Source organism: Denticeps clupeoides, chromosome 3 (genome assembly GCF_900700375.1).
Source record: "Denticeps clupeoides chromosome 3, fDenClu1.1, whole genome shotgun sequence".
In the NCBI taxonomy this organism is placed as follows: Eukaryota; Metazoa; Chordata; class Actinopteri; order Clupeiformes; family Denticipitidae; genus Denticeps; species Denticeps clupeoides.
In genome coordinates, this window is record NC_041709.1 from 26250675 (window position 1) to 26271525 (window position 20851).

Sequence of the window (20851 nt, forward strand, 5' to 3'; positions counted from 1 at the left end):
AATGAATGAAGGCTTTTTGTAGAAGACAGTAAAGATGAAGGGAGATGAGATGTTTAGTTTACAGAACAATGAGATGATCTCAGCCTCACTGTGGGATCATTTTACCACAGCCAACTGCCATATGTTTCACAGCTTACGTTTTAGTCAGCATTTTGTCTGCAAAAGACAAAGTGGGTTATTTATATCCTTTACAGTTTAACATATTTACATTTACAGCATTTATCAGACGCCCTTATTCAGAGCGATTTAATGAATGTTCTGCTCTTCTGGCTCGGCCCCCTTGCTTGCAGGTCACGTGGTGGAGTGGCGAGAGAGACCAATGCTTTTCTCATGCTCTTTAGAGGAAAAGAAGAGGGTGGAGATAGAGATACGCAGCCTTTTCGTGCATGGAGACGATGTCATGTTTACTGTCACGTCTGCACTGGATGCCACTATTGTCACACACACACGTATGTTAGCAGTCAGCTGCTGCTGCATTTCAACACCATAACAGCCTTTGTAGCCATTCTGAGAGTTAATGCCCTAGATTTACCAACTGAGCAAAGTATTTATGCAAATGATTGCACCTTGGTGTAACCTGTGAAGGAGAGGCGAACCTGGTGACCAGAGCAGAGACGCAGTGGGGCATGGAGTCACGTCCACCCAGGCTGACTGATAAGGCATGAGACGGACATGTTCAAGGTCCAAAATAAATGTGACTGTGTAAATTAGCGAGTAAGGAAACAGGAAAGGGGGATTTCAAGATTTCTAATCGAAACAGATTCAACAAGTAATAACCAGTGAGTCCCTCCCACATACAATGCTCTGTTACAGTTATTTATTCATTTATTGTAATTCATCAAATCTAAATCTGCAACTTTATATCCAATATGGCTTTGGGTCCACACAGATACATGGATGGAACCTTAGAGTATTACAAAGGTAACTGAAATGCAAACTAGTTTAAAACATGTACTAGATCTCTGCATTATAGCATATTCTTTATTAGAACACTGATTAAGTGGTGGCGTAAATAGTATTTAGGGGACAAGTGAACAGTTTGGAAGCAAAATGTGTGTGTTCTAGTTTTCTAAAGACTGAATTATGTTGCCATATTTTTTGGAATATAGTGGTTGGCAATGTTCCCCTGGGAAACCTTGGGTCCTGGCATTCATGACTATAATGGCATTCCCTGATTGCAGTTGCTTCTTTCACTCTTTTTCATTGGATTGCCATGCCGCAAATGCTGAATTTGCCAATCTTGGTGTTCTCTGGAAAAGCCAAACGTGCTGCACGGTGTTGGGCTGTAAGCACAACCCCCACCTGTGGACGTCGGGCCCTCATACCACCCTCATGGAGTCTGTTTCTAACTGTTTGAGCAGATGCATGCAGATTTGTGGCCTGCTGGAGGGCTCTGGCAGTGTTCCTCCTGTTCCTCCTTGCACAAAGCCAGAAGTAGTGGTCCTGCTGCTGGGTTGTTGCCTTCCTCCACTTCCCCTTCACAGTGCCTCTCATGGCTGCCCACTGCTCACCAAAGGTGATGGTGTCCAAGTGTACTGACGTGTCTCCTGATAGCGCCTCCATGCTCTGGACTTTACGCTGACAGACACAGCAAACCGTCTTGCCACAGATCGCATTGATGTTCCATCCTGGATGAGCTGCACTACCTGAGCCACTTGTGTGGGTTGTAGACTCTGTCTCATTCTACCACCAGAATGAAATGCACTGCCAGCATTCAAAAGTGACCAAAACAATATTCCTAATATTTTTTGAGGAGTGTATACACATACATACACATAAACATATTATTTCCACTCTAAAAGCAATCATTACCTCTCACATTAGCTTTGAGCAGCTAGAAATATGGTTTATTTACTGTTATGGTTATGTCAAAAGCATGTGTATGTGTTGGCAGAATGTGCGTGTATGTGTGTGTGTGTGTGTGTGTGTGCAGCTACTGATGGCTGACCGGTGATTGCGACACATGTTGAGGTCAGAAGATTGATGACCAAAATAGCCTCCATGCAAAGCGAGCAAGAATGTGTTTGCTGGCTACCAGTTGTCCATTGTAAAGTTGCAGTGTCATTTGCGATCATGTTGGATAAAATAATTTTCTCACCGCAAAACATTTCACAACTTGACCTGAATACTTGCCCTGAAAGCAAATTAGAGCTGCATTAGAAAGCCATATCAGCCATACATGCTCAAATAACCCACTTCTAAAATGATGCTTACGGGTAAAGCAACACCTTTAGTCTTGCTAAGACGAAAAACAAAGCAATCTCAAGAAAATCAAATAGCATCAGGTGACTATTGAAATGTTTATTTCCTTCATGTGACTGGACAGGTTCATTGGCAAAGTGAAGAACATTACAATCAGAGAAAGAGAGTAATTCAGGCAGGTTGGCTAAAGTCCATGTCATTTGCAAGAGAAAAGGATCGTTCATCAAAGAGGGTTGCCCCCAACTTTCAGTCCTCCCATCCTGTTCTAAGCTTGGAATTCCAAGACTGTATTTCATATTAGCACTGAATAGCATGTTTCCACTAGATGCCAACATCTAATCATATATGTCTGTCTTTGCGTTTCTCTTGACCTCAACGCCCTTAGTCAGTGCAAGTCAATAGCAACAAACACAATCCACATTTCATAGGTTAGTTGTCAGACATTAGAACAAAATCTACAGAATAGACGTGATTACGTGTTTTTTTTTGTTGCTTGAGATCATCTTCAGTATGGGATACTAGGTATCTACATCGCTTGTTACTAGCAACATCTAAGCTTTGGGGTCAGAGTATGATTTCTGGTGAGCATCTTATCCGGCGAAACCCAGCTCCTTGTAGTAGATGTCAATGTCGTTGATGACAATGCCCAAGACCCTCCGTAAGGCATCTTGGCCAGCACCATCCAGTCCAGCCTTCTCAGCCATCACCTTCACAATCACCTCAGAGATCAGCTGTGAGAAAATGACAAATATGGATTCAGACCTTTTGTGTAGAATTTCAAAGATCTCTGCAATCAGACATCACACGTGTTGAGTTGAATGTTGCTTTTCCCTCCTTACCTTGAAGTTGTTCAGGCCAATCTTGTGTGTGTTGGCATGGCGGGTGGCCAGAGGTTTGAGGATGTCCGCATGCTTGCCCTTGGCCTTCAGCAGCTCTCCAAGCTTCTTCAGCACAGTGGCACCATGATCACAGACGGCAGCGTTGCCTGCCAAGTCACCCTGAGCAATGCCGGCAAACTTGGGAAACAGCTTCAGGGTTTCGGGGTGCTCTTTGAATAAACTGAACATGAGGAGATTCTTTTAGAAGTTTTTGTCTGCAAATTCAGTCTAAAATAACACACTAATGTAATTCAATGTACTGACCGTGTCAGGACTTCTCCTCCAGTTCCAGTGTAGTCTGCTTCCACTTTACCCCAGCAGTTCAGAACCATGTCAAAGTCAGCCATGATCTAATAAATCAAGTAGAACAAAACCCCACCTAGAGCCTTCATATAACAGGAGCAAATGAACTCTATTTTCTTCATACACTACAAATACATCCAGTCTCCAGTGGCCAAGGAGCAGTACTGAAGGTGACACTCAATGCCTTTACCAGTTTCCATGCTGCCAAGTTAATCCTTAATGTTTTCTATCACTTGTTCCTCTCACATAATTATAAATGAATCATTTTAATGTATTAAAACAAATATTTCTGATGCAGTAATAGGTTGTGTGTCTGAAAGAACTTAAAAAGTACTATAACCAAAGACAAATTATATGATAATATAATTTTCAAGTTACAATGAATGAGCACCCCACTTTTTTTTTTTTTTTTTTACCCCAAATGACCTTGAAAGCAATACTGTAGCAGTGCCAGCTCTCAATTTCAAGGGCCACAAAAGCTGCTTTTGGGGAAACACCATTAAGTGCTATTATAGAGGTAGAGATAGATTTCAGCAACAGTGGCCCTGTTGTGCTTCCTCTGGCAGTGCAGCTCTCAGCTAGAGCTGGTCCTTAGGGAAGTGCTTGCAGAGAAAGCAGCAGCAGAGCATCTGTAGGAGCAGGCTGGGCTATCAGAGTAGTCACGAGAAAAAAGGACGCCAAGGCCAGTTGAGGACAAAAGTAAAAGCTGTGTGACCGCTGTGTGCAGTTCTTATTCAGGTGCTTTCTCAAGCGCAGAACTGAGAAAAATGCAGATGTTTAGTCCCCAAAGTAATTTCCTGTACAGTAAGAGTAGAGCAGTTCACATTATGACTCATCAGCCGAATGTCTCCCCGAGACCCTGAGGTTATTGCTCCCAATTACCCATCTGAAAGGATCTTTGAGTCTTCTTCTCTAAAACTTCTTCTCTAAAACTCTCTATTATGCCCTTTTTTTTTAACTTTAAACCAATTAGCCACATGTATCTAATTCTTGTACTCTCACTCAAATGAGGAATGAGGCGAATTATCCATATATATATGAAATAGTTAACAGTGGATTCATTGGTTTAAAGTGTGTGTATGTGTGTGTGTATGTGTTTTTTATTATGTTTTTGTCAATAATCAATATAGAATGCATGTATAATCATCATCATTTTTATATTTTACAATAAAAAGCTACACTTAACAGTACTTTGCTAATATGGCTTTAGTAATAATAATTATAACATTATTGATAATGCTGCAATAGAAACATTTTGTGTGTTCTGTAAAGAGCTTTGCTCCTAATGCCTTACCTCAGAGGGAGAGGAAGCAGGTAACAAACGTTTGCTGAGTGGTCCTAGTAGGTCCAGAAAAGTACTTTTAAATTGTTTTAGACCCCAAAGCACACTTTTTATACCCTCTCTAGTCTCTAATGTCACCTCCCAGCCATCAATCATTTTCTCTCTCCCATTCCCTCTCAACCTGAAATGTTGACTCCGCCTCCGGCACCAAGTCTTAGAGATGCTTTGATCAGTGCACACTGTACTTTTCCATTATGGCCCATGGCCACCCCTTGTGCACTTGTGATAGGTGCATATGAGTATGAAAGCTCATTTTAGACTCTCCATGTGATGCCTGTTGATATAATGCATGTGATGGCAAAACTCAATGATCACTTTTAGCCTATCCCTTTAAATAATAATTGGGCCTGTGTCAGAATTGCATATTGATTCACTTTTAGTATTTAAAAGTCTGAAGGAGCTGTAGGGAAATGAGATCAGATTAAAAAATGCACTGACATAACACTTGCATTGTTGTTAATGAGTTCAATATGAAAACCAATTTATTCATTGTCCGGGGGGGGCATTTACTGGCCACTTCACACTTAAATGTGTTTTTGAGCTGTAAAGAACATTAAATGATTGCACTGTAAGATCATTTTTATGTTTTTATGACCTTGAAGGTTATCCTTTCAGCAGAAATGCAGAAAGTTCAGGGATAAAAACAATAATAAGAAACTTGCATAAGGGTGCTTTTGTTGCAGCATTGCACTGCCAATGAATATCAGAAGAAGAAACACTTTCTTCTTTTGTACACGTACATTTTAGGAGTCAACATAAACACACATAAACACACTAACAACAAGCTTTCAGGGAGATTTTATTTAACTTTTATTTCATTTCAAGACTTCCTACACTCACCTGACAATTGGTTAGCTGCACTAAACACTAAACGATTCATTGTTTTAACCAAATCTCTTTGTTCTTCACCTCACTGTGGTCCTCAGTGAGTAACTCTTTCATTATTCCCCGTAATCAGGCACCGATAAAAATAGCTGCTGGTCTCTTGTACTCCAACCAGATTTGCCAGAGCATGACAGAGAGGCTATGCAAAGAGTTCAAAGTCGGGTCAAGTTCACATCCAGGATACGAGGCAAATACCTGGCACATCTAGCCTGTCCAGAGCTCGCAGCAGATGAGGGCTTTATCTGTAAAATTGATGATTATAAGGCTTACAGCAAAACAAAAATGTGATGGCTGAACAAGAGTCTGCTAAAGAAAATGTCTAGATGAATGGATGAACAATTGAATGGAAATAAATAAAAGATAAACCATGTACCACTGACCAAGTCAGAAATATCCGCTGCCAAACCTTTGTAATTAATCTGCGTGTGATTAATGATGCTGGTGAAAGATTGAGAGGATCTAGTGCGCACTAACTTTCATAGCAAGCCCCATTCAAACTTATCCAGTCTTGGTGCTCCGATGCAGGTTGTACAGGACTCCAATGTCTGCAAGTTTCTCTCTTTCTATTCCTTCATTGAATCTAGTTAGCAGGTTAGGGAGTTCCCCTCAAAAAATTGTCCCCAGTGTTCCTGGTTGTTCCCGTGGTCTGCTTGGATGGATTTCAGTCACCAATGACCCTGAAAAGTGAAATGGACGGAAACGCTTGCAGTGCCATCTAGTGATAAACTGGATTCATCGCTACTTTTAACCTAAATTCGTATTACGCCCATACCAATTTGTTCCATTTCACTCTACATAAATTGATTTCCAGATTATATGCACCAACGAGCCATAACTGTATGTTCACTGAGAACCTTGTTACAGTGGCACTTGGCAGTGAGTTAGTGAGTTTGATATGTCGGAAGCTGACCTTTCTGGTCTGATCTGACAGAAGACATACTGTGGCTCAACTTGCTGAAAAAAAAGTTAATACAAAGGTGTCAGAACACACATTGCAGCACAGTTTTGGACTAATGATCGCCCGTGCCGATACGTGAGTATCAGAACTGGAAGACAGGGCTATTCAAAACGAGAGTAACACACTCGCTATGAACCGGATGACCACAAAGTAGCGGGTTCCATCCCTACTCGCTTCCACTTTCATTACTAGAGGCATAGGTAGATGTGTAAACGAGGAGGGTTGCATCAGGACAATTAAGACCATCGATGGGAGCAGCCGACAGGAAACGACGTCATTGTCACACGATCAAGAGCAGCGTCTTACCCTGAATGACCACAAGAACGGTGTAGCCATGAGTGGAATATCCTCCTCCTCATCTTTATCAGCGTTGCCCAGGTCATCCAAGTCTAACTCAGAGGTGGAGCCACCTATTGGTGAGGTGAAATAATACAGAATAATCTGTCATCTGACAATAAACTGTATGCAGTTTCGTCAACAGATGATTGTGATGAAAAAACGTTCTGATGTGTTCATAAAATATGAAAAATAACTCACAAAAACATTGTTTTACGTAAATGCGTGTTTTACAAGAACAGGCTGTGACGTAATTTTTTACTGAATTTCTATGTCATAGCAGCAATGGCATATTGTTCACTTCCGGCACTCAATATAATAATATATTCTAAATATACTCAGTATTCATTTGAATATGTTAAGTATACTAGCTTCAGTTCAGATGCAGGCCATAATGTAAAGTAAAATAATGTCAAAATGCTCATAATAAAGATACCAAAATGCAAAAGTTTGTCATTTGTCAATTCAGGTGTCAGTTTCAGGTTCTCCTTAAAAGAAATGTAATCGACATCCCCTCGCTTTACCCGCGAAGCAATTGAAGGCTCCACGACTGCGAGGCGTGACGCGATTTTCCGGGTGGCGTCCACGAGTAGCAGGCGCGTCCGTGACGAGAACCCGTGACGCTCCTCGTCGCCTTCGCTCGGACCCTGTTGCGAAACGCGCTGTCTAGAAAACGTGTCTTAATGCTGCTAACCTGACGCTCCTTTACCGTCCCGCGCACACAGCGACACAAGTCGAATCCTAGCGCCTTCGGGAAGAGGGGCTTTCCACGCAAAACATGAACCCCGAGTAGTAAGTATCTCGTTTGCGAGGAAAGCGTCCAACCGCTCGCAAGAAAAGGCGATTTTCCCCGGACGAGTGCGACGTTGAATAGGCATCAGATGTTAACGTGCCGGTTGTTATATTAGCGTTGCAGTTTAGTTAGCAGGCTAACATGTTTGACAGGCGGCTAACACGCTAGCATGGCCCTGTCCGGCGCCTGAGCGAAAAGTTCCGACGCTCCGTGGTAGTTGCGTAACTTCATAGACCCGTGTTTTTACGCGTCATTTGTTGGCCAGACGCTCTTTTCGCGACCTCCTCTCCGAGTTTTCAGGACGGACGAGTCATGCTTGGCCGAGAGACCAGAAAGCCACGTCGTAGCGGACGTGTCATTGTGTGTTTTCCCCCCCATATTAAACCGACAAGACTCGGCCATCATTTTCTCCATTCGTGGGAAAATGAACACATTAAGCATGTACACGACGCCAGCTGCCACGCCAGCTAGCCGCATAGCATCGGCAGCTACTTCACAATGTGAAGCTAGTCAGGCCAAACGAGAACATTTCCAACTCGGTCGCCTCAGCCGGCCTCAGCTACTGGTTTGCATCTTGCTGATATAAAATAATGTTACTAAGAATGCAGGCCTGAGTCTGATTTCATTTTTAACAGTAAAACCAGAAAACAACCAGAGGCTTTTACAGGTATAGGAAGCCCATTTCCTCGGCGGATCACATGATTTCCTTGCGGCCTTTACTCGAGGAAGCGTTTCACTTTTCGTTGTGCTTTTCACCTGCGTTTTCCCCGTGAAACGTTTTACAGCCAATTATGCCCCCCCTTCCTTCCACTAGTGACTACTTATTCAAGCTTCTTCTGATTGGTGACTCTGGTGTGGGGAAGTCTTGCCTTCTGCTACGCTTTGCAGTAAGTAGACATTTGTTCCCTTGTAGAAGCAGAATTTATGTCGCAAAATGCTCAGTGTAACCGCTGAATTTCTTCTGTTGTAGGATGATACATACACAGAAAGTTATATAAGCACCATCGGCGTGGACTTCAAAATTAGAACAATAGAATTAGATGGAAAGACCATAAAACTACAGATTGTAAGTTCTTGATTTGCCAGGTGGCCGGCAGATTCCCGTGGGTTGAGTCTGATATCTGTGTTTTTACACTGTGCACAGTGGGACACTGCAGGACAGGAGCGCTTTCGCACCATTACGTCCAGTTACTACAGAGGGGCTCATGGCATTATTGTCGTCTATGATGTCACAGATCAGGTACGCATGTGGATTGTCATTTGAGCATTCATTTATTGTTGTTGCCATGCTGACTGTCAAGGAGTTCAGTTTTGGGGCTGTACAATAAAGTAAGTCATCTGTTTAAGTACTTAGTTTTTATTTTTGCTTAAATCTGTAAAAAATTAAAAGCAAAAAGGAAATTCCATTATCTCTTTCAATATACTGCGTTATATAATCCAAGCAAGATCAGGGAGTGGTGGCCTAGCGGGTAAGGAAACAGATCCATAAATCAAGGTTTCGGGGTGATATCCCCGGCAAGGTCCCCTTGATCAAGCCACCGTCCCCACATACTGTTGCTGTGCTGCAGTGTCTCACAATGACCATCACTTCACATTTTAAACTGGAATAATTTTTCTTGAACATTAATGGTGTGCCAAAATGGAAAAAAGGAAATGCTACGTACATTGACTGTGAATGTTCTCTCAAACAGGAGTCTTTTAATAACGTGAAGCAGTGGCTGCAGGAGATTGACCGTTATGCCAGTGAGAGTGTTAACAAGTTGCTAGTTGGAAACAAATCAGACCTTACCACAAAAAAAGTTGTGGACTACACAACAGCCAAGGTAATGTGATTTGAGATCAGTAACTAAAACAGCCTGGTTCCATGACTGATACCCAGCATTCATTTTTTTTATTATATCAATAAATGTACAGCATACTAGACTGAAGTGTAGATATCCGTTTGGCTTAGTATTATATTTAAAACTAGTAAAGTAAGCACATTTAAATTTATGTGATTGCAATTGCCTGGGTGGAATAATTGTCTAGCATGATCCACACATTCCACCCTTACTTCTGTTGCTTATTTGTTTTGCCAGGAGTTTGCAGACTCTCTAGGTATTCCGTTCCTGGAAACCAGTGCTAAGAACGCGACCAACGTGGAGCAGTCCTTTATGACCATGGCAGCCGAGATTAAAAAGCGAATGGGCCCGGGAGCTTCAGCTCCTGGCACTGAAAAATCGAACGTGAAGATCCAAAGTACGCCAGTCAAGACCTCTTCAGGTGGTTGTTGCTGAGTCCAGTTACTGGGCTCTGAAGCTTCACCAACGCCGCCCCCTTTAAAGAACATCAGATCTTATCATGCTCCCACCGCCAGAGGATATTAGACAAATAGGAAAGAGACAGAAAGGAAAGTGGGCAAATTGTCTCATTCACATATAAAGTGACATGACATGCAAATGATTGGCAAGAGGAAGGCCAGTCCGCTTGGACGATGTGCTAATTTGAAGTGTTATGTAGACAGTGTCTCTAATACATAGCACTGGTGATAACATCAGGTCACCAAGAATATGTGAGTGGCTTAGAAGTGCACCTCACACATCATTACTCCACTATTGCCAGAAAATAGCCGTTTCCCCCCCCCTCTGTGGACTATGAGCATGCATTTTAAAAAGGGGGTTGGAATCGAGGTTCTCCATGTGTTAATTGTAACCGTTCCAGTGAAGCACTCGTTTTTATTCAAGTGCTTTAGCCAGATTTGTTTTCCCTCTGAATGGGCAGAATTAATTGAATTCTGCTGACAAAATTTGCTCAGTTTATTTTTTTCTTATTCTTTACTGGAGATGTGGTTTTAATGAGAATAAAAAGGTTATCTGATGTTTTGTTAACCAGCAGCACAACATTTCACCCTCCAGTCGATGCAAGAATCATTCTGACTGTATATATTTATATACTATATATGTAAGAAATTGTTAATCTGTCAAGAAGAAGTACTCTGAGGTGGCATCCTGTCTGTTAGATGTGCATAGTATCAGCATTTGATTGGGACTTTTGTCACACTGTCAATTATTCAATAAATGGTGAGAAAAACAAAAGTTTAATACATGCCATTTTAATAGAATACTGGCCTGTTTCCTTTAAACCAGGGATGGGCAAACTTTTTAGCTTAGGGGCCACATTGACCGACGGGCTGGGCCAGCACTACAGGTATGCATGTCAGACATAAACATAAAAAGGCATTAAAGTGTTTGTATTCAGAGAGAATTAGACAGATCTACACTGCAATTAACTGCACCCAAGTAATCATCCTTTTGTACTTGGATCACACTGGAATCAAATTTGATTTTTTTTTTTTTTATTGGAAGTTTGTGTATTAAACAATTTGATCTATTTCTTTATAGCTAGTAGTACCAAGGAAAGAAAATGTATGTATGACATTCAGCTTCTTTCCATCACAGAATAAGTATAAGTAAAACCATAAGCAGACCGTTTTTGGTGATATTGACTAATTGCTGGATTGTTAGGGAGAATAAACCAAGTATATCCTGTTTAGGCAGCCACTTAAAACTAGGAGTATTGTAGAAGCTGGGTGCATCACTGGCAGCGTAGGAGAGCTGTGCTTAGAATCAAAGAAAACTGCGTTTTTACTCACTCAGTCCTGGGGAGAAAAAAAAAAAAAAAAAACGGACGCCGTTTCATTATCAACGCAATTCTGCTGCAACCTATAAAAAGGCCACCACTGCTCTTCTAGATGAATAGTGTGCCCAGCCCTGGGAAACACCTTGTGACACATTGAGAATAATCATGTGTTCAAAATGCATACAGGGTCCATTCATTCAAAAACAGCACCTTTATTGACAAAGCACAGATTTTGTCAACTATGTCAGTGCATTAACGTGTCGCCTAATGTACAACCCCAAATCAGAAAAAGGTGGGACAGGGTGGAAAAAGCGAACACAATAATTAATGTTTTTTTTCTTGTCGACATCATTTGAGCTGTAAAGAAATATCCGTTCTTGCCATTCAGGCTTGCAAGACATTCTAAAAAAGGTTGTGCACAGTATGTGGTTTGGCATTGCCTTGCTGAAATAAGAATGGGCGTCCCTGGAAAAGATGTCGGCTTGAAGGCAGCACTTGTTCCTCCAAAACTGAGATATACTTCTCAGCATTGATGGTGCCACTGCAGAAGTGCAAGTTACCTTTGCCGAAGGCACTGACATAACCTCATACCACGACAGACCCTGGCTTTTGGACTTCTGGGACAGATTTCCAAAATCTGGGATAAATCTGGATGGTCCTTTTCCTCTTTGGTCCACAGCACACAGCATCCATTTCTTCCAAATTCATCGGACCACAAGTTTCCACTGCACAATGGACCATCCCAGAGGCCTCCGAGCTCAGAGAAGTTGACGGCGCTTATTTACGTATGGCTTCCTTTTAGCACAGTACAGTTTTAGCTGGCATTTCCTAATGTAACTACGTACTGTAGTGCTTGAGAGTAATTAGTTCAAGATTTTTGCCCACACTTGGTGGCAAACTGGCGATCCCTGCCCATCTTCGATCCTAAAGGAGTAGCCCTTTCCTCGATGCTGCTTTTGTACCGAATCATGATTGCAATCACCTGTTAACATCACCAGCTTCAAATCACATCATTATTTAGTTATTATACCTCCTTACTATCCCTGACCTGCCCCAATCCCAACTTTTTTAGGAATGTGTTGCAAGCCTGAAGGGCAAGTATGGATGTTTATTTACAAATCAAATGATGTTCATAAAAAAAAAAAAAAACACAAATTATCTTGTGTTCATACTGTCTGCAATGAAATAAAAGTTCAGGGAAATTTGTGAATTATTGAAATTTTTTATTCACATTTTCCACCCTGTCCCAACTTTTTGTGATTTGGGGTTGCATGACCTCAACAAAAAATTCTGATAGTTAATTAATTTAAATATAGACTCGTGTTTCACACTGTCTCATGTTGGACTTTCTAGCTCTTTAGCTTTTAAAAAAGTGAAAGGTTCACCCTTCCCAAATTATTTATGTTTCCCATCCCCTCCGGCAGTGCATCTGGTTCGTGAAGAATGGAAATGATCTAAATGCTGGGTGTCTCTGCATAGAGGGCCAGGTGTTGTAGCCAGACATGGAGGTGGGAAACAAAAGCACAGAGTGTTGGCAGCCTGAGGTCAAGTTGTGTAGCTCTTGGTTGCTGAGCAACAGCAGGAGGCAGGTCTGGGGCGGGGTGTGTGTGTGTGTGTGTGTGTGTGTGTGTGTGTGTGACACAGCTGTCGTTAGGGTGCAGGTTTTTCTCCTTTGTGGCTCAAGGGACTGAGACAACAGCAGTCAAGTTCAAAATGTTTCATTCATCTTCCACCGTTCAGTCTGTCTCTATCTTTCTGTTGAGTGACAAAATAAGTAATAATATTAATAAAACAGCTATTACTCTTATTCTTTCACTGCTTTGGTGGTGAACACTTCACACTTCACGAAAGCTGTCTTGGCTGTTAAATCACACTTCAGCTCTTCACAATCCCATATCAACATTCCTCTCCCTCCTTTAATTAGTGACTTGATCTGATCTGTGGATCCACTGAGCAGTGAATGGAGCCGCTGTCAGATGGACGATCAGCCTCCTCCGCTGCTGGGATGCGTTCCTCCCCCCTGCCATCTGGCTTGAATGGTGACACTCAGACAGAGTGGAGCAGGGTTGACCATCAGCATAGCTGAACAGATGTCAGATCACCACTTATACAGTCCCTGACAAAAGTCTTGTCGCTTATCTATTTTGTAGAAACACCTGCTATTAACCTGACTGAGAAATAGCTCATATGAAAAGCTAAAACCCTACCAAATGATGTTTCATGCGTTGGAATGAATTACTTTCAGTGAAAAAAAAGATTTATCATTCAATCAAGACAGAAAGGTCAAATTTTGGCAAGACAAAAGTTGTCGTCTATACGGAAATTGAACAAATTTACTGCAAATACAAATATATGTCTGCAAATTAAGTAATGGTGCTGTGAGATCCAAGTTTAATATATTGTATGAGCTTGAAGGACTGCATGTGATTGAGCACCATCCTGCTGCAGAATTTGGCCTCTTTTATGGTTGGGAATATAAAAGGTTGCTAAGATTTCTTGGTATTTCAGACTATTGATGTTGCCTTCAACCCTGCAGATCTTTCACACACATTCATCTGAAAAATCCACCTTCTGCCACTTTTCCAGCCTCCATCCTTTTAGCAGGCTGTGTGACTTGGCAAATGCCACACGGTTTTTCAATTGTCTTGTTTAGTGCTGCTTCTGGGCACTGATTCGACCATGGAGGTCATTTCGAGAAAGGGCTAGTCTATGATTTTCGAGCCAACAAACGCGCTTTTCGAGCAGTTGTCTTGTGGGGTCTGCCTGACCTGGGCTTGTCAAAAACATCTCCAGTCTCTTCAAATCTTTTTTTTATCCTCTGAACTTGACGCTGAGACACATTGTGGACCAGATCCACATCAGCAGTGGATCTGGTCTTCAGCCTCTTGATAATCAACACTTTAGTCTCAGGGTCAATCTTAGGTTGTTTGCAGAGGACTAGTTGCAGTTGATGTGAAGGTCTAGTGTACTGGGGTTCTTTTTATACACACCTGAGACCTAATTGATCCATTATTAGTCACAGGTGAAGCTCATATGACAAGGCGACAACACTTATGTCTTTGCAAAAATTGACTCAGCTTTGAATATTAGAATACTTTTTGACAGTTTTGTTATGCACTGAAACATTATTACAAAAGCTGTTGGGAATAAAATGAGCTTTTTTTGTAAATCTTGATTAGAAATATATTTCAGCTGCACTTGAGGTCAATTTGTACACATAAGACAAGACTTTTGTCAGGGACTGTACACCTAAAATGTAGAAACACATTTATGTTTGTGGTTGTAATATGACCAAGGGGTGTGAATACTTTTTCAAGGCATCTTCCAGTGTGAATAGAAAGGAGAACATCCCTCAAACTCTTGTTTCCTTTCACAGTAAACACAGAGGTTCCCTGAACTGAAAGCTGAATTCTAGGATTTTGACTTCTTTAGTCAATCCAGATTCTGAAGGACTTCTTACTCATCGCTGTTGAACATGCATACATGTTCAGTTTTGATAGTTGGGTGTGTAGTACTTTAGCGGGTATGACGCTCGCCTACAAACCAGAAGAGCACAAAGTCCCAGGTTCAAACCCCACTTACTACCATTGTGTCCCTGAGCAAGACACTTATCCCTGAGTGACTGTCCCTGTCACTACTGATTGTAAAATGCTCTGGATAATGGCGTCTGATAAATGCTGTAAAAATATTGCCTCAACTTGGTCTGTAGCATCTTGTCCCGAATGACAGATTCAGATTACTTGTCCCCACATAGCTTGCACTCACTTTCGAAGTAAGTAAACCTTGTGTTTGAGAGCGTGTGACGTCACCCAGCTCAGACTGGGCGTGTGACGTCACCCAGCGAGGAACGAAGCTGTTCGTCTTCGTGATTCCTCGGGTGTGGAAGTCCGTAGTCTGATGGTGATTCCTGGACGGAGACTACATGTGGTGAGTCCGTCCTGATCTGTTCTTTACTTTCATGTCCATTTGGGGAAATAAAGCTCGTCTGTGGGATACTGTTCGGTGTTTTCAGCGATGGTTGCGGGTGGGAGAAGAAGCCCGTGGAAAGTTACGGTTATAAAATATAATAGCTGGACTGAACATCAAATCTAAAAGAAAAAAAAGTGTATCCTGTCGTGGTGTTCGGTGGAAGACGGACATTTTGTGGTAGGTCGCCAGGCGAGTGTCATATGGCACCAGTACGAGCTCCGGGACAATTTACTTATCTGTGGCTCAGTTTTTCTTTTTTACACGAATAAGTTAAATTCCTTTGTTTAAAATATTTCATTTTGGTTGTCAAGCTTAAACCCACTCCTTGTTATCACTCTGGTTTGTTCTTCTTGACTATTATAGGTTTTTGTGTCTGTCTTTAAACTCGATCTAGACTAATTTCCCCCACACATGACTTTCGTTTTCGGTAAACCGGAGCTGTGACATTTAAACCGAAACTACAGTGAAACATGGGCAATACATTAAACAAACAAAAAAAATCTATCGATGATTGTTGGAATCTGCCAGAACTATGTAACTATTTCTATAGTTGTAAATCTATACCTCTATATTTGTGTTGAAGCATTTATGATTAATACAATATGATTTAATGATAATAATAAAATGAAAAAAATTATTTTAGATGGGAAAAACTCATATGAATAATAAGAGCAACATCATTAGGTCCTTGAATGTTTTAGTCTGCATCAGTCATATGTCACCGGACATCCTCACGTGGGTTCAGGTCACGTGTGTAACTGTCTCATTACTAGTGATCATTTCCACTTCTCCATGTAGCGCTTATTGTTGATTTCCTCCTGAAAAAAGAACAGATTTCCTCTTCTGTCTCTTCTTGCATAATTAACAGTCCCATATCCAGATGCCTGCAATGTAATTTTTACTACAGCAACAATTTAGACAAAACTGCTGAGGCTGCTGAACATACATTTGAGAAAATGTGATATATTAGGAGGTTCTTTGGAATTTTGGACTTCAGAAGAGAGGTTTTTCTAATTTATTGTGGAGTAGTGTGTCTGATAGGTGCTGGGGAGCAAGGGCATGTAGGGATTTGTATGTCAGGAGGAGAATTTTGCAGGAAATCAGGAATGAACATAGGAATGGTGCCAAGCAGTTTCAACAAACAGCAAGCCATGGCATCTAGGTGGGTAGTGATGAAACAAGAGCTTCAGCAGCAAATTTAGGTAGCAAAGACCAGAGCCTAGAGATTTAGTAAAATACAGATCTAGTGATTAAAATAATGCCTGTGTTATGGAACTGGAACAAAATCGAACAAAACCAAGACTTGGTTTTGAATAGTCGACCAGAGATAGAGGAGCGAGCTGAGTAGATGCGTTGGTGCTTAGCAGTGGAAGCAGAGTCCACAATGGTGGATGGTGAAGAGTGGTGGTCCCAACACAAAGCCTTAGACACACCTTGATTGACTGGAACAGGAGGTTTTGAGCCTTTCGGTTTATTAAATATGATTGAAAGCAGATACCAGTAATAAATTCAGATAAAGATTTGAGAATAAATGAGGCTGTTGAGATGGAAAATAAGGATGCTGATATTTCTAGAGGTGAGGAGGTTGTTGATGAAGCTGTGATGTTTCCTGAAGCCAGACTGAAAAGCTTATAGTGGGATTAAAGCATCCAGTTTATCTTCAGCAGTAATCCATAACAGGAGCAGCCACTTGGTTCTGGTCAAAATTTCTGTTAGCACCCGTTATGACATTATAATGAGATAATAAATTATATTTCTCTGTCTCTGTTTTAGCAAAACACATGTTGGGTAAAGGCCTGAAGCGGAAGCTGCAGCACGATGGAGATTATGAGGAGGGTGGGACTGCCGTGGACAGAGAGACCTGCTCATACAATCTCCAGAGGCAGACGGTCTTCAACCTGTCTCTCCTAAAACTTTCCTCCCCGTTCCCCCAGCCTGCAGTGGAGCCGCGGCTCCAGCGGCACGTGCTTATAGCAAACACGCTGCGTCGCATCAAAGAAGAGTTCCAGCAAGAAGATGGGCTTCCAGGGCTCTTCCTTGCAGGTGAAAGTGCATCAGATCCCTGGCACAAAGAGACAGCACCTACCATCCCCCCATCAGCAGTATCACAGAATTCCGACTTACGTTTGAGCCCAGTTTCCTTCCTGGAGGACGACAGACTCCATCATGGTATCCAGGCATCTCGATCCAACAATGTTCTAGCCAATGCACCTGATATGGATGAATCTTGCCCTCCTCCAATGGTTCTAAACCCAACCCCTTCAAAAACAGGAGGACAGGAATGTACTGAGATCCATACAAAAAAGACAGACAGAGCTTTTGACATTTCACTGGTGGAATCAAAAAACGTAACTGCAGACCTGGGATTAGCTTCTGTCTTCTCTTCATCTTCGTTTTCCTTCGCTTCCTCGTCAGGGTTCCTGGCTGACCTGGTCATGGACGACCTCCTCTTTACTGACATTGACACATCCATGTATGACTTGAACTTGTGCTCTTCAAACACCGGCTCTTCCAAGGTGGTGTCTCTGGCCACTGCAGAGGACCTTGTAAGGAGTCTGTCCACCTGTGGCAACAGTGAGCTGGGATCAACAGGCGTGGCCCAGAGTCAGCCTTTCAAAATGGATTTTAATGAACTAGACCACATTATGAAGCTTCTGTTTGGATCATGAGTAACCAAAATTGAAAAGACATTTTTTCGGAAGAAAATTCATTGCTAGAGAAAAGTTCAGCTACCCGGCATCACCGAGGGCCAAGTTAGTTCATGCTCATCTTACCTGTATATTTATGCTCCTAAACAAAATACATTTATTATGCCAAGTGTCCTCAAATGTATAAAGGGATTTTGTTTTTCCATTTTTATATTAAATGACTGATCCAATGTAGTATTGTAGTTTGTGTGTGTGTCTTTTTTAAAGAACATTTTTCACTACTGAGCCATATGTAACCACTTTCCTGTGAACCTTCCAGGGTAAAATGTGTGTTATTCCTAAATTTTTCCTAGGTAACAACCGAATCGCTCAGAAAATGTGGAATTGCTAAATCTGTAAATATTCTGAAATAGTATTATTAATCTATTTCTGTACAGGCTCTTCAAGTGAACTTGTTTTCCATAGGAATTTTCCCATACACTTTACAGACCATAGTTTTAGCTGTACACCACCGTAAGCCACAATGAACTATGACAGTATATCCACCTCATCATTACAATGTGCAATGATCACACACTGAGAGTGATCAAAGAAGCACATTTTTTTTAGAAGGCAGCCCACACAGAGACTCTGCAGAGGGTATTTCCCCAGCTAGCTGGCAACTGTCGCTGCTACAGTGGAAACTGGTTGAGATATTTTATAGTCAAACTGAATTGTTTTTCTTTTACAAATTTAAACACTGAATGTTTGATCAAAATGCTCATAACCTGTAGTCCGGAACGTTATAATCACAAACCTGATATAAAACATTATCTAGTCCTTAAACACACTTTGACGTAGAAACCAGTTTCTGCTATTGCAGCTCCTGAAATGCTCTCTGCAGGGTCTCTGTGTGGGTTGCCTTCTAAAAAAAATATATATATATGGTAAATAATTCTGAAATAACTATTCCATTAAATAAATAAATAAATAAATAAAGGCAATAACAACCAACTATTGCACGACCACAGCATACCTCTCTGGTTTGTATACCATGCAGCCACTGGTCTGAGTAGAGCCACCCTCAGGGATATGGTGGGCTGCCTACGGGCCTACGGTGCCCCTATTGCCCTGCGATTGTGCAACTTCAGAAGGAGGAGAGCCTGTATTTATATAAACAATATTTACAATGTAATATGATTTGATAAAACTAATTTGTACACATGGGGCCTTATACATAAACGGATGTCATTTACATTATGTCATTGATTTACCTGTCTATAAGTCTACTTTCATCCGCAACATCGCTTATATTTTCAGCCAGTTAGGTGTCGAACTGCTGGTTCATCCAGAGGTGGAAAAAGTATTGAAAAAATTTAATTAAGTATGTTACGTTCTCCTCGTGTCTAGGGGTGGAAGAGAAGTAACAAAATGAATTAAGATAGCAGCTTTATATCTACAAACCTGAATACAATGTCTAATTTGGTGGTAGTAGCCTAGTGGGTAACACACTCGCCTATGATCCAGAAGACCCGGGTTCGAATCCCACTTACTACCATTGTGTCCCTGAGCAAGACACTTAACCCTAAGTTGCTCCAGGGAGACTGTCCCTGTAACTACTGATTGTAAGTCGCTCTGGATAAGGGCGTCTGATAAATGCTGTAAATGTAAAATGTAAATGTAATTTGCTTTTCCCCTGTCCCAACACTCCGAAAAGATCACACTAATCTTAAATGCCAAACAAAAAGATTTTATTTACAAACTCAAATATCCAAAACAGGGAGCAAAACCAACTTCAGGAGGGAAAAAGGCCCTGTATCTACTGATTGTAAGTCGCTCTGGATAAGGGTGTCTGATAAATGCTGTAAATGTAAATGAAAATGTAGAAGTACCTTGTAAGTTGCTCTGGATAAGGACATCTGTGTCACAGCCATTTGGCATGGGGAGGCAGGTGAACGGAGATGATGAGAAGACTTGACAAAGAAGAAGGACGGATTCGCACGAAACCGGGGTTTAATCGGTGATGAACAGGACAGGGGGGACATCTGGTAACATGTGAACATGTCACATAACAATGACCTGACAGTGAACAGAAATGAACAGGGCAGCTTTATACAAGTAAACACAGGAGAAAAACGATTAGGAAACATTACACAAACATTACAACTAACCCCTCTGCCAAATGGAATAAGTGTATATGCTGTGGGGATGTATGTCAGCTACAGGAACTGGAAGACTAGTCAGGATAGAAGGAAAGATGACTGCAGCAATGTACAGTTGAAGTGGTGACTGTTTACACATCTCTTTCAGGGTAACAAAATGTAGGATGCTAACTCATAAGTATAAGTAAGTATAAGTGAAGTGATTGTCACACGTGATACACAGCAGCACAGCACACAGTGCACACAGTGAAATTTGTCCTCTGCATTTGACCCATCACCCTGAGTGAGCAGTGGGCAGCCATGACCAGCGCCCGGGGAGCAGTGTGTGGGGACGGTGCTTTGCTCAGTGGCACCTCAGTGGCACCTTGGCGGATCGGGATTCGAACCAGCAACCTTCTGATTACAGGGCCGCTTCCTTAACCGATTGGACACCACTGCCCCTCATGGTTTGTATTTACCAGAATACCTGCGTGGTCATAACTTGAAAGTCTTCAATTTTGTATTTGTAAATTAAGGCCTTGAAAACTTTTGGGACATGACAAAAAAACCCACAAATAAAATAATTAAATAAAAATTTATTTTTGCGCAGGGATATAAATTATGACTATTGACAACCATTTCTGCCCAATTAAGTAGACTTATCAAGAGGAAGTGAGCCGAGACACATTTCATTAATGAGATCTGAGTAAGTGGAAAGGTTTAGAAAGAAGTGCTGCTCCGTTTTTGAAACATTGCCATTTAGCTCTTGAAGCTTGCACACCACAGCGAACTGAAGCAG

General features: G+C 41.6%; 3 protein-coding genes and 2 long non-coding RNA genes across 6 annotated transcripts; 2 read left to right on the forward strand and 3 right to left on the reverse strand.

The window, feature by feature from the left end:
* Positions 1-2286: 2286 nt before the first annotated feature.
* On the reverse strand, positions 2287-4814 carry mb (myoglobin). Its single transcript, XM_028974977.1, has 4 exons — positions 4678-4814; positions 3345-3430; positions 3042-3261; positions 2287-2933 (listed from the first exon to the last, which is right to left on the reverse strand). Exons 2-4 carry the CDS (start codon positions 3425-3427, stop codon positions 2793-2795), a joined length of 444 nt encoding a protein of 147 aa, XP_028830810.1. The 5' UTR covers positions 3428-3430; positions 4678-4814; the 3' UTR covers positions 2287-2792.
* An 864-nt stretch (positions 4815-5678) lies between these two features.
* Positions 5679-8065, reverse strand: LOC114787150 (uncharacterized). The gene is made up of 3 exons (XR_003749306.1): positions 7429-8065; positions 6875-6978; positions 5679-6287 (listed from the first exon to the last, which is right to left on the reverse strand). It is a non-coding gene; the product is annotated as an uncharacterized LOC114787150 (long non-coding RNA).
* rab1aa (RAB1A, member RAS oncogene family a) lies at positions 7439-10573 on the forward strand. 2 transcript variants are annotated; one of them, XM_028974976.1, is made up of 6 exons: positions 7439-7696; positions 8512-8584; positions 8668-8763; positions 8842-8937; positions 9389-9520; positions 9776-10573. In XM_028974976.1, exons 1-6 carry the CDS (start codon positions 7683-7685, stop codon positions 9971-9973), a joined length of 609 nt encoding a protein of 202 aa, XP_028830809.1. In that variant the 5' UTR covers positions 7439-7682; the 3' UTR covers positions 9974-10573. The 2 variants fall into 2 exon arrangements, with proteins under 2 accessions (XP_028830809.1, XP_028830807.1); XM_028974974.1 differs by lacking the exon at positions 7439-7696 and having other exon boundaries at positions 7711-8584.
* A 4567-nt stretch (positions 10574-15140) lies between these two features.
* Positions 15141-18166, forward strand: sertad2a (SERTA domain containing 2a). Its single transcript, XM_028971821.1, has 2 exons — positions 15141-15242; positions 17058-18166. Exon 2 carries the CDS (start codon positions 17066-17068, stop codon positions 17951-17953), a length of 888 nt encoding a protein of 295 aa, XP_028827654.1. The 5' UTR covers positions 15141-15242; positions 17058-17065; the 3' UTR covers positions 17954-18166.
* On the reverse strand, positions 16646-20262 carry LOC114785520 (uncharacterized). Its single transcript, XR_003749071.1, has 3 exons — positions 19804-20262; positions 17645-17847; positions 16646-17543 (listed from the first exon to the last, which is right to left on the reverse strand). It is a non-coding gene; the product is annotated as an uncharacterized LOC114785520 (long non-coding RNA).
* Positions 20263-20851: the final 589 nt, after the last annotated feature.

Coding starts and splice junctions, on each gene's coding strand:
- rab1aa (XM_028974974.1), top strand. CDS start 8,489: ATGCCCCCCCTTCCTTCCACTAGTGACTACTTATTCAAGCTTCTTCTG. Junction 8,585..8,667: donor GCCTTCTGCTACGCTTTGCA/GTAAGTAGACAT, acceptor CTTCTGTTGTAG/GATGATACATACACAGAAAG. Junction 8,764..8,841: donor AGACCATAAAACTACAGATT/GTAAGTTCTTGA, acceptor CACTGTGCACAG/TGGGACACTGCAGGACAGGA.
- mb (XM_028974977.1), bottom strand. CDS start 3,427: ATGGCTGACTTTGACATGGTTCTGAACTGCTGGGGTAAAGTGGAAGCA. Junction 3,262..3,344: donor GGAGGAGAAGTCCTGACACG/GTCAGTACATTG, acceptor CCTCATGTTCAG/TTTATTCAAAGAGCACCCCG. Junction 2,934..3,041: donor TTGGCCTGAACAACTTCAAG/GTAAGGAGGGAA, acceptor ATTTTCTCACAG/CTGATCTCTGAGGTGATTGT.
- sertad2a (XM_028971821.1), top strand. CDS start 17,066: ATGTTGGGTAAAGGCCTGAAGCGGAAGCTGCAGCACGATGGAGATTAT.